Raw genomic sequence first — 13068 nt, 5'->3', positions numbered from 1 at the left:
ACCTACCGGGTCTAGCGCGACAGAGGGGGGAGGATCTCGTGATATGGTTATCGCGAGACCTCTCCCTCTGTCTACACATGGCGCACGACGGCCTAGGAGGAACAGGATGTCGTGCCCGCCATTTTGTTTTTTGTTGCAAAGGAGTTGAAGCGCAGGAACGCTCAAACACAATACGTGAGGGGTGTTGTTGTTGTTTTAATTAAATCCCCGCTCCCCCGACCCCACCCCCGATGGGCACAGAGTGTCATCATTCTCATGCATACTTATCACCGGGTTCATCAACACATGGGACAGATTCCCTGTCTTGTCCCACTTGGCCAACTTTAATGCAGACGATACACAGATTAAAGCGAGAGGCCAAGGGATCATGCAGCAGGAAAAGAAACAAGGCATGCCATGCGCGCACGCAGACACACAGACACACACACCCCTCCACCATTGCCAGCTTGTCAATGAATATTATTAGCTTCTTAAGCTCTTTTGTTGGAAGGTCTTCCTTTTACGGGACTTAAAGCTTTTGCCTTAAGACAGCTAATACCCTTTTGCATTCTGAAACGCAAAGCAGCTTAGCAAGGAGAAAGAACACTTCAGCACTGCATTCAGAGACAGGAACCTGATCAACGCCACCATGGCAGAGTTGAAAAGGCAGAAGAGGAATGCTGAGGGTGAACAAAACCCAAATGGATGCAAGCGTCTCATCACGGGCTCTTTTTCTTGTTAAACACGACGAGAGAAAAAACCCCAAATCAAAACAGGAAATCTCTCCCAAACCTTAGAAATGTGACAACAAAACAACCGGGTTGGGCTTACTGGTGATAATAAATATAACTAAAACAAAATCTGATAATAAAACTATTTTTCTATGTATGCACATAAAAACAATAAGAAAGAATACACTGTTGTACTGTACGTCAAAATGTGTTTGGTTTATTTGGCATCGGTTAGCGTTGGTATGTTTAGGCCTTTGTAACGCAACTGCATTGTGTTCTCTCTCATTGGTTTGATGTAGGATTCTTTACAGCACAACAACAGTGTACTCTTTCCCGAACAAGCCATCTTGAGAACCCATGGTTTGTTGTTGAGTTGTTCAGGGTGGTTAACAAACCACAATACATGGTAAACAAGCCACCCTGGGGAAAATGTCCTGGGTTCAGACAACATGGTAATACACGGTTCAACCAACAACCCATGGTTCAACAACAACCCACACTGAGTGTGGGTTGCCACCCTTGAACTAATCACTGATTCACATTAACTGAATCTTAGAAAGAGCCCAATCCAAGAATATGAATGGACTTGAGGTGGGAAACATGAGATCCCACTCAGTCTCCTATGCCCTCATGCGCATCTGAAGCTGCAAACATAGCCACTGAGTTACGGGATAGGAGAAACAGGGATGCTCAAGCTTGCTGAAATTTTCCAAACTTTACTTCAATGCTCAGTTTGACTCCCTCTTATTCCCATTTGCAACCAGTTTTTCAGTCTGTTCAAATGGGGAAAGTTGTGCATTTTGCAAAAGCTGTGCATTGTGCAAGATTTGCAATTTTTTTTTTTTGCATTTTTCAAGCGCACTGTTTTGCAAACGTGAACAAGAATTGAAGAATTTGCAAACATTTTCAGAGAACGTGTTCATGTTCTCATTCAGGAATCCGAACAGGGCACTTTCGAGTCCATTGCGAACTGAAATGAAAATTGCATACAGCCCTGAGAAGCTTAAAAGAAAAAAAAGAAAAATACTTCCAGATCTCATTATTTGGCGAGTATCTACATGCATACAACTTGCAAGCATGTAAGTCACACAGCTTTGGATGCAGACAAGGATAGGGAGGGGGACAAGGCCCATTTCAGGGTGCTGTTTTTAAAATTAGTTTTGGAAGAATAGTGATGTTCTGTCATACCTATAGGTGTGAAGGCTGGCAGTGGGGGAGAACTGTAAAATTGGGGGTGGGTGAACAGACAAAAAATGAAAACAACAATTATTTTTCTGGGTTTTTTTTCCAGGGCTTTTGGGGAAATTTGGGGAAGAAATGCTCCCTCCACACACACAAATCTTTCTCTCCCTCGCCCCAAGTTTTTTCTCCAAGTCTCTAGTTGTATCACCAAAGCATGAGGCTAGTCATTCAGCCTTGTCTTCATTCTAACTCTCCTGCAAAGTTACTTCCACCCTTGCTTGTTATGTGAGAATGGGGTGGGGGAGTTAATCTCACTGATGCTGAATTGAGCCTGGCAGACCTGTGCTGTGAAGGAAATATAATCTGGAAAGCCTCTCATTGGACATCATCTTTCTACCTCTTCTAGCGCTCAACCAATTAAAGAAAATGAAGCCAGATTTGGGTTTCCAGCTTCCGATTCAGCAGTGTGCATCTATCCTCTTATGTATGTCATTTAGGAATGAAAAACACAGGACAAAAAGGTGAGCATTGTAAGGAAAGAAAGAAAGGAGATAAAATTCAATTTATAAGGTACCTTTCTAAATATATGGTAATTTGGTTTTTCAAGTTTTTATCAAACATTTCTATGGCAGAACTGTGGATGTATTACTTTTAAAAAAAGAAGACCCGCTTTCACAACATGCTATCCAAACAAAAAGAAAAGGGAAATGAAACAGTAAAAGGGGAAAGAAAGGTTTGTTGGCAATATGTAAAGAGCACGATCCAGCCAAAGTTAAGCCCTTAAGCCCCATTCATTTCAACGGTGGAGAACTAAGCATTGACTTTAACACTCTAATTGGAATCCATGAGGCTTAGAAGTGCTTAACTACGGTTGGATTGTGCCCAAATCATTCTGTGGCTTGGAATAAGCTTTTTTTTAACCAGCTCTTGAAACACAGAGATATTGCATTTAATCTTCAACATCCTTTAAAAATGAATCATATTTTAAATTGCTCCAATTCACCGGAGGGCCTCGCCTCGGCTACACATCGCACACAAATGCATGTAACAGAACCCCAGTTTGCTCTCTCTCTCTTTCTGTGTATTTAATGGAGGCAATGGGTGGTGGGCCTGGCTTCTCTCCATGTCTTCTCGCCACGTGGCCTACCTGGGAAGCTGCTTCTCCTTTAAAAAGAGAACAAGTCATTGGCATATAGTGTGTAATTAGGCCTGGAATGATACAACAGCCTTCTCCAACCTGGGGCCCTCTAGATATTTTGGACTCCAACTCCCATCACCCTGAACATTGGCCATGTTGGCTCACTAGGGTGACCATATGAAAAGGAGGACAGGGCTCTTGTATCTTTAACACTTGTATTGAAAAGGGATTTCCAGCAGGTGTCATTTGTATATATGGAGAACCTGGTGAAATTTCCTCTTCATCACAACAGTTAAAGCTACAGGTGCCCTGCCCTCTTTTAAATCTGGTCACTCTAGAATAGCTCCTGCACTTTAGCTGTTGTGATGAAGAGGGAATTTCATATATACAAATGACACCTGCAGAAATTCCCTTTTCTATGCAATTGTTAAAGATAATGGAGCCCTGTCCTCCTTTTCATATGGTCACCCTGTGGCTCACACCAATGGGAGTTGTAATCCATAGCATCTGGAGGGTACCAGATTGGGGGAAGGTTGGTTTACAGCACTGAATTCAGCTACTAATGTAGGGTGACCATTTGAAAAGGAGGACAGGGCTCCTGTATCTTCAACAGTTGCATAGAAAAGGGAATTTCTGCAGGTGATATTTGTATACACAGAGAACCTGGTCAAATTCCCTTTTCATCACAACAGTTAAAGCTGCAGGAGCTATACTAGAGTGACCAGATTTAAAAGAGGGCAGGGATCCTGCAGCTTTAACTGTTGTGATGAAGAGGAAATTTCACCAGGTTCTCCGTATATACAAATGACACCTGCAGAAATTCCCTTTTCAATACAACTGTTAAAGATAGAGGAGCCCTGTCCTCCTTTTCATATGGTCACCCTAACTAATGATATCTGAACCAGAAGCAGCTCTCCAGCTTTTACAGTCATTATTTTTCCAATGACTGACTGCCATTTTCTAATGGGGTTGAGATCATATCCTCGCTTTCTTGCTGTCACTTTAAGTTGTATGCCTTGCTATGGACAACTGACCCACAGAAAGAAGGCTGAGGTGGGACTCCATGCACATGTGTGGCCAATGGGGAAATCTAAGCAAATGCCATTTCCTACCTGATTGTAAAGGCAGACACACCCATCCCCTAATCAGAGTAAACGGGGGGGGGGGGGGGGCACATGCTTTGCCTCTAAGTTTAGCCACTACCAATCTGCAAATCCACTGGATCATAGAATCACAGAGTTGAGATCTTCAAGTCCAACACCCTGCTCAGTGCATGAATCCAGTTTCAAGCACTGAAACTAATTCAAAACCAACTCAGTGGTAATGGCTCTCAACCAAGGGTATAGCTCTCCATAGTGACCCGGGATCCCATGACACTTTTTCTCAGAACTCCCATACAACTGGAATTCCTGGAGTTCTTCAGGGTAAATCGAGGTCCCTAAATGGCTTGGGACCTTGATACTTGAGAGAGCGCCTCTCCTTATATATGCCTGCCCGAGGCTTGAGATCTGTTGGAGGAGCCCTTCTCTGCATCCCACCAGCACAACACATTCGCTATGATGGGACAAGGGAGAGGGCTTTCCCTGTTGTGGGACCCCGACTGTGGAATGCTCTCCCCTTGGAGGCCCGACTGGCGCCAACGCTGATTTTATTCCGGCGCCAAATGAAAATGTGGCTTTTTAGCAAAGCTTAGTTGGCACATTGTTTTAACTGTTTTAATATATATTGTTTTAACTTGGTTTATGGTTTAATTTGGTTTTAGCTGTGTATATTTACTGTTTTATACTATATGCTTTTATCTGTATGCTGCCTTGAGATCTATTGATATAGGGCGGGATACAAATGTTTTAAATCAATCAATCAATCAGGGCACTTGAAACTATTTCTAAACTGGCTTAAATTTGTAGTGTAAACATGTCCCCAAAAGAAAGAGAGAATACCCTTTCTTCTGTCACTGTGTCAAGACCGCAGGACAAAAGCAAAGCACGTTGTTGTCAGCAATGTGAAAGGGAACTGTTCTACTTGGTATGACTGCTCCCAATTTCTATGCCATCTCCACTGACAGCAAACCTGCCATTCTGCAAACCATTCCAAGGATTCCAATGGAACTACCTGCCTAGATTCAAGGCTATGTTGGAGTCATAGAAAGCCCTAAATAACTTGGGACTAGGATATCCCTGTATATGAAACACTCAGCTGGACACTTGATGTGGCATCAGCAGACCCTACAAACAACACGTTACTATTCAGATTATTGCTATGGTTTGAGCTTGATTCAAAACCCTCTTGCTGTACTGTACACAATAGCAGAACTTATTAATTGTGCTAGCTTGGACTTCAAGAGAAAATACCTTTAATGGTTGACAATTTATTCTATGGATGTTAAGTTTCCCAGGATTTATTTGTATCAGAGCAATGGGTTGCACATGTCTTCCAGTGGGCTCGGCTGGCATGAGTATAGAAACTGTGAATCTTGTTCTAGAGCAGTGATGCATGCTTTGATGGGTGCGCAAAGGTCATTATTGATAAGGATCACTTCCCCATTCCTTTCAACAGATGGCCCCTATCCATCCACTCCTTCCTCTATAGGCACAGAGTAGGACCTCCCATTAGAAAAACTGGCAAAGCTTGCAGTTTGGATATGAGCTTCAGGGGTTCATAATTAGGGATGGGTGAATGAGTGACAAGATTCATTTGCAACCTGTTTTGCGCAAATGGGAGAACTGCACAAAATGAATGGGAAAATGAGTAAAAATTGGTGTATTTTCCCAAAGTGTATACTTTTCCCCATAGAGTAAATACACACATATTTTAAAATGCACACATTTAAAAAAACGTGAAGGGTTGAGTTTTTTTAGTTTTTTTGTAATGCATATTTTTCAATCACATGTTGAACAATTTGCAAACAGTTTCGGGGTGCACATTCTCCTGCTCACATCTGCATTCAGACTCGCGAATGTGGCGTGTTCACATGATTTGTGATCATAAACTAAATTCTTGCGCATCCCTACTCATAATGCTACTTCCCCAAAGAAGAGGAAAAATTCTTATGAGCCCCTGAATTTTTCTCTGGCTCAGATTGCGACCTGAGCCAGAGAAGAATTCTTGGCTTCCCTCTGCACTTCCCAAATCATCCACACTGCCAGCCCCCAATCCTGAACCCCATTCCCACCTTTCAGGCAGCATTGATGTAAGCAGTGGAAGCCAGTGGAAGCAGTGGAAGAAGGGAGAGAATCTATCTATCTATCTATCTATCTATCTATCTATCTAATCATCTATCTATCTCCAATGTTCATACCATGAGCTGAAAAGTATTGTGGTGTGAGGAGGACTGTCAGGAAGTGATGGAAGGAGGGAACTCCAAACATCTAACTGGCATAGAAAATAAGATGAGTTATTCCTGGGTGTTTTTGTTGTTGTTGTTTGAGGGGCATTGCTTTGTTTTTACCAAGCCAAGGTGAGCAAGGGCAAGATCACCCATTCCTACCCTCCACTGAGCTAAATGGTGGACCACATCAGAACTCAGGCACCTGCAGACAAACTCTAGATCAGGGCATATGCCTGCCTTGCATTTTCACACACAACAAACGAGGTTCAGATGCTTTAGGCTTATCCAACCAGGATGACACTGATGCTAATGAAGCTACCTTGTACTGCCAGGCCTTTGGGGCCATCTAGACCAGGGTTCCTCAAAGGTGTCCTCCAGATGTGTTGGGCTGCAACTCCCATCATTCCCAGCCCACATGGCTATCGCAGGCCAACCCATCTGGAGGGCACCCATCAGGGAGGGCTGATCAGGGCTAACATTGTCTATGCTGACGGAGAGCATCTCTCCAAGATGTCATGTGAAGACTTCTCCCAGCTCTGCTACTTGAAAGCCTTCCAACTAGAAACGCTGGGGGTTAACACAAACTTGGTTCTTCTGCACCCAAAGCATGCCTTCTACCACCGAGCTGTGGCTTCTTTGGAACTAGAAATGGGAAGAATCCCAGAGAAGGAATTCCACGTGTAAATCTGTACACTCAAATTTCCATCTCCCTTCCCTCCAGGCTGAAATCTATCCCCAATCAAGGTGTAATTGTTACTGTTTTAACTGTAATCGGTATGCATTTCTGATAACTTCGGGTGCAGGCCTCTAGGTGCTGGTGTGGCTGAGGATGACGGTATAGGGCTCTGCTGAAGACCAACACAATAGAAACCTGCCAGAATCTGTGGTGGATTCCTGTAAACTCCCCTGCCCTCCCTGCTGAAAACTTGATCCAATTTCCCTTGTGGCATAACATCAAATTCTGCCATTGGCAAAATTGGGTGGCAATGCAGAGAACCGACGGCCAATCAATCCTAAACTGACTTCAAGATAATTGCAGCTGGAGCAATTCGTGAGGAAATTCTCCCACCCATAAGGTGGAAGGAAGAGGGCTGTTGTCTTAAGCACAATGAGGCTTGCACTGAGGTCCCGGGATTACTGAGACCCATCGGAGCAGCATACGCTGGCTGGTATGACACTCACAAATAATTGCTAGTTTTCCTTTTAATTCTCTTCCCACCCCAAAATGTGTGGTTTGGCCAGATTTCATAACCTCCTGGTTTGTGATCCTTTTGGTAATGGTCCAGTCATGCTTTGAAGCCTTATCTGTGCCCAAAGGATTAGGAACCTCCCTTGCCTAATAGTAAGTGAAAAATACGGTTGTAATAAAACTCATGGAGCTGGAAGCTTAAAAGGCAGTGGTGGGGCGGGGAAGAAACAGCGTTCCAAAGAACTGACAATCCTGCAGGCTTTGGATTGCAAGCACGTTCATTTGGGGAAACATCTCCTGAGGCAAGAAACGTTCGCAGGCAAGGGAAGTAAAGGGTAAAAATAAATAAATAGCATATATATATTGGCTTTGAGAGCACTAGCACATTAGAACTCAGATGCACTCGACAGCCTGTGGGTACCTCTTTGAACCCACCCACCCCCAAGTAAGGGGGGCATTGCCCTACAACTAAGTGCTCTTTGAAATAGTTCAATTGTTGTCTATGGGGTGTGTGTGTGTGTGTGTGTGTGTGTATAGGTGTGTGTGTGTGCTTGTTTTAGCCACAATGACGGTTCAAAACCGCCTTTCAATTAAAGCACAAGGGCGGTTTGTACCACTGCAGGCAAAAACTCTGACAGAAGCTCGCCACATCGTCTGATGAATCAAGCGCATTGCAGTCTTGCTTTTGCATGCCTCACCCAATTTCAGCCAATTAGAGGTTCTGCAAATTCTACCCAAACTCTCAAAGGATTTTAACATCCTTTGCTGCTTTTCACGAGTGCCCCCCCCCCCCCGAGAGAACTTGAACTAGCAAGCAAATGCACTGGGAATACGATGCATGGAGCTGACCGGTGCTTACCTTTGGTTTTAAAAGCAAAGTTACAGTACTTGCACACATATGGCCTGACGTCTGTGTGCGTGCGAATGTGTTTCTTCAGCATGCTGGGTTTCTTGCAGCGAATTCCACACTCCTCACATACATACTTCCCTCGTCCACGGCCTCGCACATACACATACTCTTCGTTTGATTTGTACCTATGAGCAACAGGGTGTCATGGTAACAGAAATAAAAGATTCCCACCTTAAAGTAGTAACAAGTCTCCTTTAAAGAAAAAGGAGGGGGGGAAACTCAACATACAATCCCATTGCATTATTCATGTATTCATGGCTACAGGCAAAATGGCTTGGCTAGAAACTCAGTGGATCACTTTTGAGGAATAACGAAGCTTCATGTGCACAGGGGCAGGGGAGCACCATAAGCTGCATGTGTGGAGCTTTTCTCTATAACCGTAATCTTCATGCCCATGTCCTTTCTTTTCATATTTGACAGAATGAGTGTGGTGTAGCGATCCGTGTCTCACTAGGACCAGAATCAGGGAGGCCTGGGTTCAAATCCCCCACTCAACCATGCGGCTCATGTTGTGAATGGGCAGGAGAACCATCTGTGCCACCCAGACCTCCTTGGTGGAAGAGAGGGATAAAAAAGTAGCATGGAAATAAATATGTAGGGTGGATTCTCTGATAGAATGAATAAGGAACTCCATGCAAGCAATGGATCATGGTGCCCCTTGTTGTCCCGTACGGATCTCTACCACTAATCCATTGACTTTCGTCTTCCTACCAAACACGTGAACACTCGTTATTTCCTGTTTTCTTTGGCCAACCTGCAATATGGACACTTCCTACTCTAACAACCACATTATTTTCTCAGTAACGCCCCTAAACATTACAGAGATAGCGACCTAAAACCTGTGGCCAGAAAGCCAAGTGAAGACATATCAAGGAAAGAAGGACATCTCATAAACTCAACGATTGTTAGCGTTGGGTTAAGCCAGGTAACTTGAGCTTCCTTTCCACTCGTACAAAGGCTAAGGCATCGTTCATGCAGGCGTCGTACATTTTGCCAGTTATAATGAAAGAGCACTGTGGGATTGGCAGCTCAGGCGTGTTGCCAGCAAAAAGAAACAGAGGCAGTTGCTTCCTGCCACTTTCCTTATGTCCAGGACACAATGAAAAATGTCTCTTGACCTTATTGAACTATGTTTGGCTAAGCTTTCAAAACAGTGGCTTGCATTTGTGACCATCTGAGCGTTGAGTGTCTATCTATCTATCATCTAACCTACATATTTATTTATTTATTTATTTCCCAAATTTCACAGAGGTATTGAAATGGTGGATATACAATGTCATTACATCAAAAACAATAAAACCGGATAAAACGACACAATAAAAATGAATCTTAATCAGCAATAAAACTAAGTACTCAACTGCAGGTTTGGGAAACTTCAGGCTTGGCAGGTAGGGGATACAGCCATCCTGGGATCCTAATCTATCCCTCTGGGGTTCCCCAGATGTCCACGCCCCCTTTCCCCGGGCCCCACCCCTTCTGCCCAACCACTGATTGGGCCTGTTCAGAAGACACCTTAAACTATGATTTTAACCATGGTGAATAAGGCTTTTTGCTTTATTCACGGTAGTTAAAGCCATGGTTTAAGGTGTCTTCTGAACATGGCCTGGCTTTCTGGCTTAACCATGGTGGTTAAAACCATGGTTTAAGGTGTCTTCTGAACGGGGCCAATGTTTGCTTGTTTCCAGCTTTGTTCACTACTTTTCCCATTCAAAAAAAGTAAGAATGCCTCTTCTAAGGCTTAGTTACTGGCAGTGAGAGCTTTAAGCTGCAATTTGCTGCTATTATTATTATTATTATTATTATTATTATTATTATTATTCTCACTCCATTGTGCCTTTGTCTGTCTGTCTATCTTTTGTCTATCTATATTTGTCTATCTTTCTATCTTTTGCTTTCGGTCCTGTCCACCACTGGGATGCAGCCCCTAAATGCTTCTCTGAAACTGAATTTGGCCCTCGGGTGAAACATGTTTCCCATCCCTGCTCTGTTGTGTGCCACAAACCGTAGCTCGCTGGACCATGCTTCAGAGAAAGCCTGTGTGAAGAGATGGGCCTTGAGAAGACCTCTAAACCCCAGGACTGTGTGTGTGGTGGGGGAACTGGTAAAACAATCCAGAGGAAGGGTGTCACAATACTAAATGCCCTACTGCACCAGTTGCTGGGGAACATGGGTGGGAGGGTGCTGTTGCACAATGTCCTGCTTTGTTGGTCACTGGTCGACAGCTGGTTGGCCACTGCGTGAACAGAGTGCTGGACTAGATGGACCCTTGGTCTGATCCAGCAGGGCTCTTCTTATGTTCTTAAGTACTCCTGTGGTTCACCTGTAGCATCCTCAGAAGTGGTCCTTCTGATGATCACAAAGGGACATATGGGGTGAGGCGATAACTAAGGTCCCTAATTTGAAACATTTGAAGGACACACTCTCAGAAATTGCTTAGCAATCTTTAAAAAAGAAAAAGAAAAGAAAAAAGGAGGGAAGCCCACTGATATATATTTTAAAAAGGTCCTTGGAACTGCTAGATGAAATATACTGGCTAATAAAGCCAAGTAACCTTCAAAAGCTGCATAGAGGAAAAAGATGTCTTGAACACGATGCTGAGTTTAAAATTTACAAGCGAAGCATTTACAAGGCTCAAGGAAACGAATGGCCAGTAAATGTCAAAGACAGTCTGGAGATGAGCATGAAGACATCAGTAGATGGGTAGCGGCAACTATATCACCAATAGATTTGAATAAAGCTCAAGAATGTGTGTGTTTTGAATGTTGTATGCCCCACATACACACACATCATTCATTACCTCATTTATGAAAGCATCATTAGTCTCCCATCCTTTCTCCAAGGAGTTCAAAAAGCATGCACAGGGTTCCCTGACTTCCCTATTTCTGTTAGATCATCAGGCCACCTGAACTGGGCCACATGAGGGACACCCTACCTATTTTTAGAGAGAAGGGGGAAGTGAAGGTGAGTCAAAAAAGATGGAGAGAAGAGAAAGTGACCAGGATGGGGAGAGAGTGGGAGAAGCAGGGAACAAAAGGATTTCAGTGAAGACTCGCATACAAGCACAGGTGACAATCCAGATAGCAGGATGGGGTTAAAAAGTGTTTTCCAAATGTGAAAGAAAAGGTTGAGGATTACTGCATAAACCACAGCTGGGCAACCTGTGGCCCTCCAGATGTTTTGGCCTACAACTCCCATCATTGCTAGTCAACAAAACCAATGGTGAAGGATGATGGGAGTTGTAGGCCAAAGCATCTGAAGGGCCAGCTTTCAGTTCCTTCAGTACATTCATGTCTACCCAACCAGCCCTCTTAGTTTCTGTGTTGGACATGCAAGAGGTGGGCTCACTCTTCTCTGCATCCAGCATGGAGGTGCAGTGGGCTATCAGAGGAGAAGGTATGGAGTTCTCCATGCCTACTCCAGCAACCCCCTTGGTTTCTATGCTGGATGGGGTGGAGGCAAAGTGCTCTCCTCCATGGCTAGCACAGAAACTAAGTGGGCTGGTATTGGAGGGTTGGAGCACTCTATCATTCCTCTGGCAGCCCACTCACTTGCCTCAATTCCTAGTCACCTTTGGGGACTAGGAGTGCAGTTAAAAAGAAAAGAAAAGGCTGGTTTATTAGATGCCACCATTATGCCATGCCATGTTTGCTTACAACTCCAGCATATTGCCATGGGTTCAACCCCATTATACCAGTCTGAAATACATATTCATTGATGCTGAAGATCTTACTATATGGCCATAAGCGGATCAGAGAACCAGTGTAGTGTAGCGGCTAGAGTGTTCAACTGAAAGTTGGGAGATCTGGGTTCTAGTCCCCACTTGCCAGGGAAGCTCACCGGGTGATTCCGGGCCAGTCAAAGATGCTCAGCCCAACCTATCTCACGGGGTGGGTGTTGTGAGCATCAAATGGAGAGGAGGATTATGTACACTGCGTTGAGCTCCTTGGAGGAAATAAGGCAGGATATCAATGAAATAAATAAATCTGAACCGTGGCGCCAGTATATTGGGATCTCCCCTTTTCCCAGTTTGAGCTCTCAGGCAAATAAAGGGAATTAGAATTCTTCCCCCCTACTCGTCATGTGGTTTATTGCTAAATTGGAAGTATGTGGTGCAGTACCGAGGAGGAGGAGGAGCAGGAGGAGGAGGAGGAGAAGAAGAAGAAGAAGAAGAAGAAGAAGAAGAAGAAGAAGAAGAAGAAGAAGAAGAAGAAGAAGAAGAAGAAGAAGAAGAAGAAGACGACGACGAAGACGACTCTGAGAAGTCTCTTGTTTGGATTATATCATTAGTGGGGATTAGCAAGAGGAGTTGACACAGTTCCCCTGTTGCTTGTAAGTGCTCAGAGACACGGAGAGACTAATCCATGAGCCTGGAAGCTAAAAAAAGGAGAAGTCCTGCACCAGGAAGTTGTCTTAAGCTGCCATTCCAACCACAAGTACTTCTCAGTAACTAGTACCACTGAACTTGGTGGGACTTACGTCAGAAAAACAAACAAACATGTTTAGGGTTGTGCCCCGGAGCAGAGAGAGAAATTAATCCAAAGCCACAAAGATTGTGGAAAAGGTAAGCCATGCAGGCAGATTCTTGTCTAAAATAACAAACAAAAGCAAAGA

The 13068-nt window shown here is 44.0% G+C and overlaps 2 protein-coding genes across 2 annotated transcripts in view; one reads left to right on the top strand and one right to left on the bottom strand.

Moving 5' to 3' along the window:
• FABP3 (fatty acid binding protein 3) overlaps positions 1–13068 on the top strand; it is a 414574-nt gene that overhangs the window by 65486 nt on the left and 336020 nt on the right. The window lies entirely within an intron of this gene.
• HIVEP3 (HIVEP zinc finger 3) overlaps positions 1–13068 on the bottom strand; it is a 49798-nt gene that overhangs the window by 14073 nt on the left and 22657 nt on the right. Inside the window, exon 3 of the mRNA XM_063139928.1 lies at positions 8407–8582. Coding sequence (XP_062995998.1) covers positions 8407–8582 — 176 coding nt within the window. The remainder of the gene's footprint in view (positions 1–8406; positions 8583–13068) is intronic.

This window comes from Elgaria multicarinata, chromosome 13 (assembly GCF_023053635.1).
Source record: "Elgaria multicarinata webbii isolate HBS135686 ecotype San Diego chromosome 13, rElgMul1.1.pri, whole genome shotgun sequence".
NCBI classification, from domain to species: Eukaryota; Metazoa; Chordata; class Lepidosauria; order Squamata; family Anguidae; genus Elgaria; species Elgaria multicarinata.
Note: the sequence above shows the minus strand (reverse complement) of the source record. Positions and strands in the feature narration are given on the sequence as shown.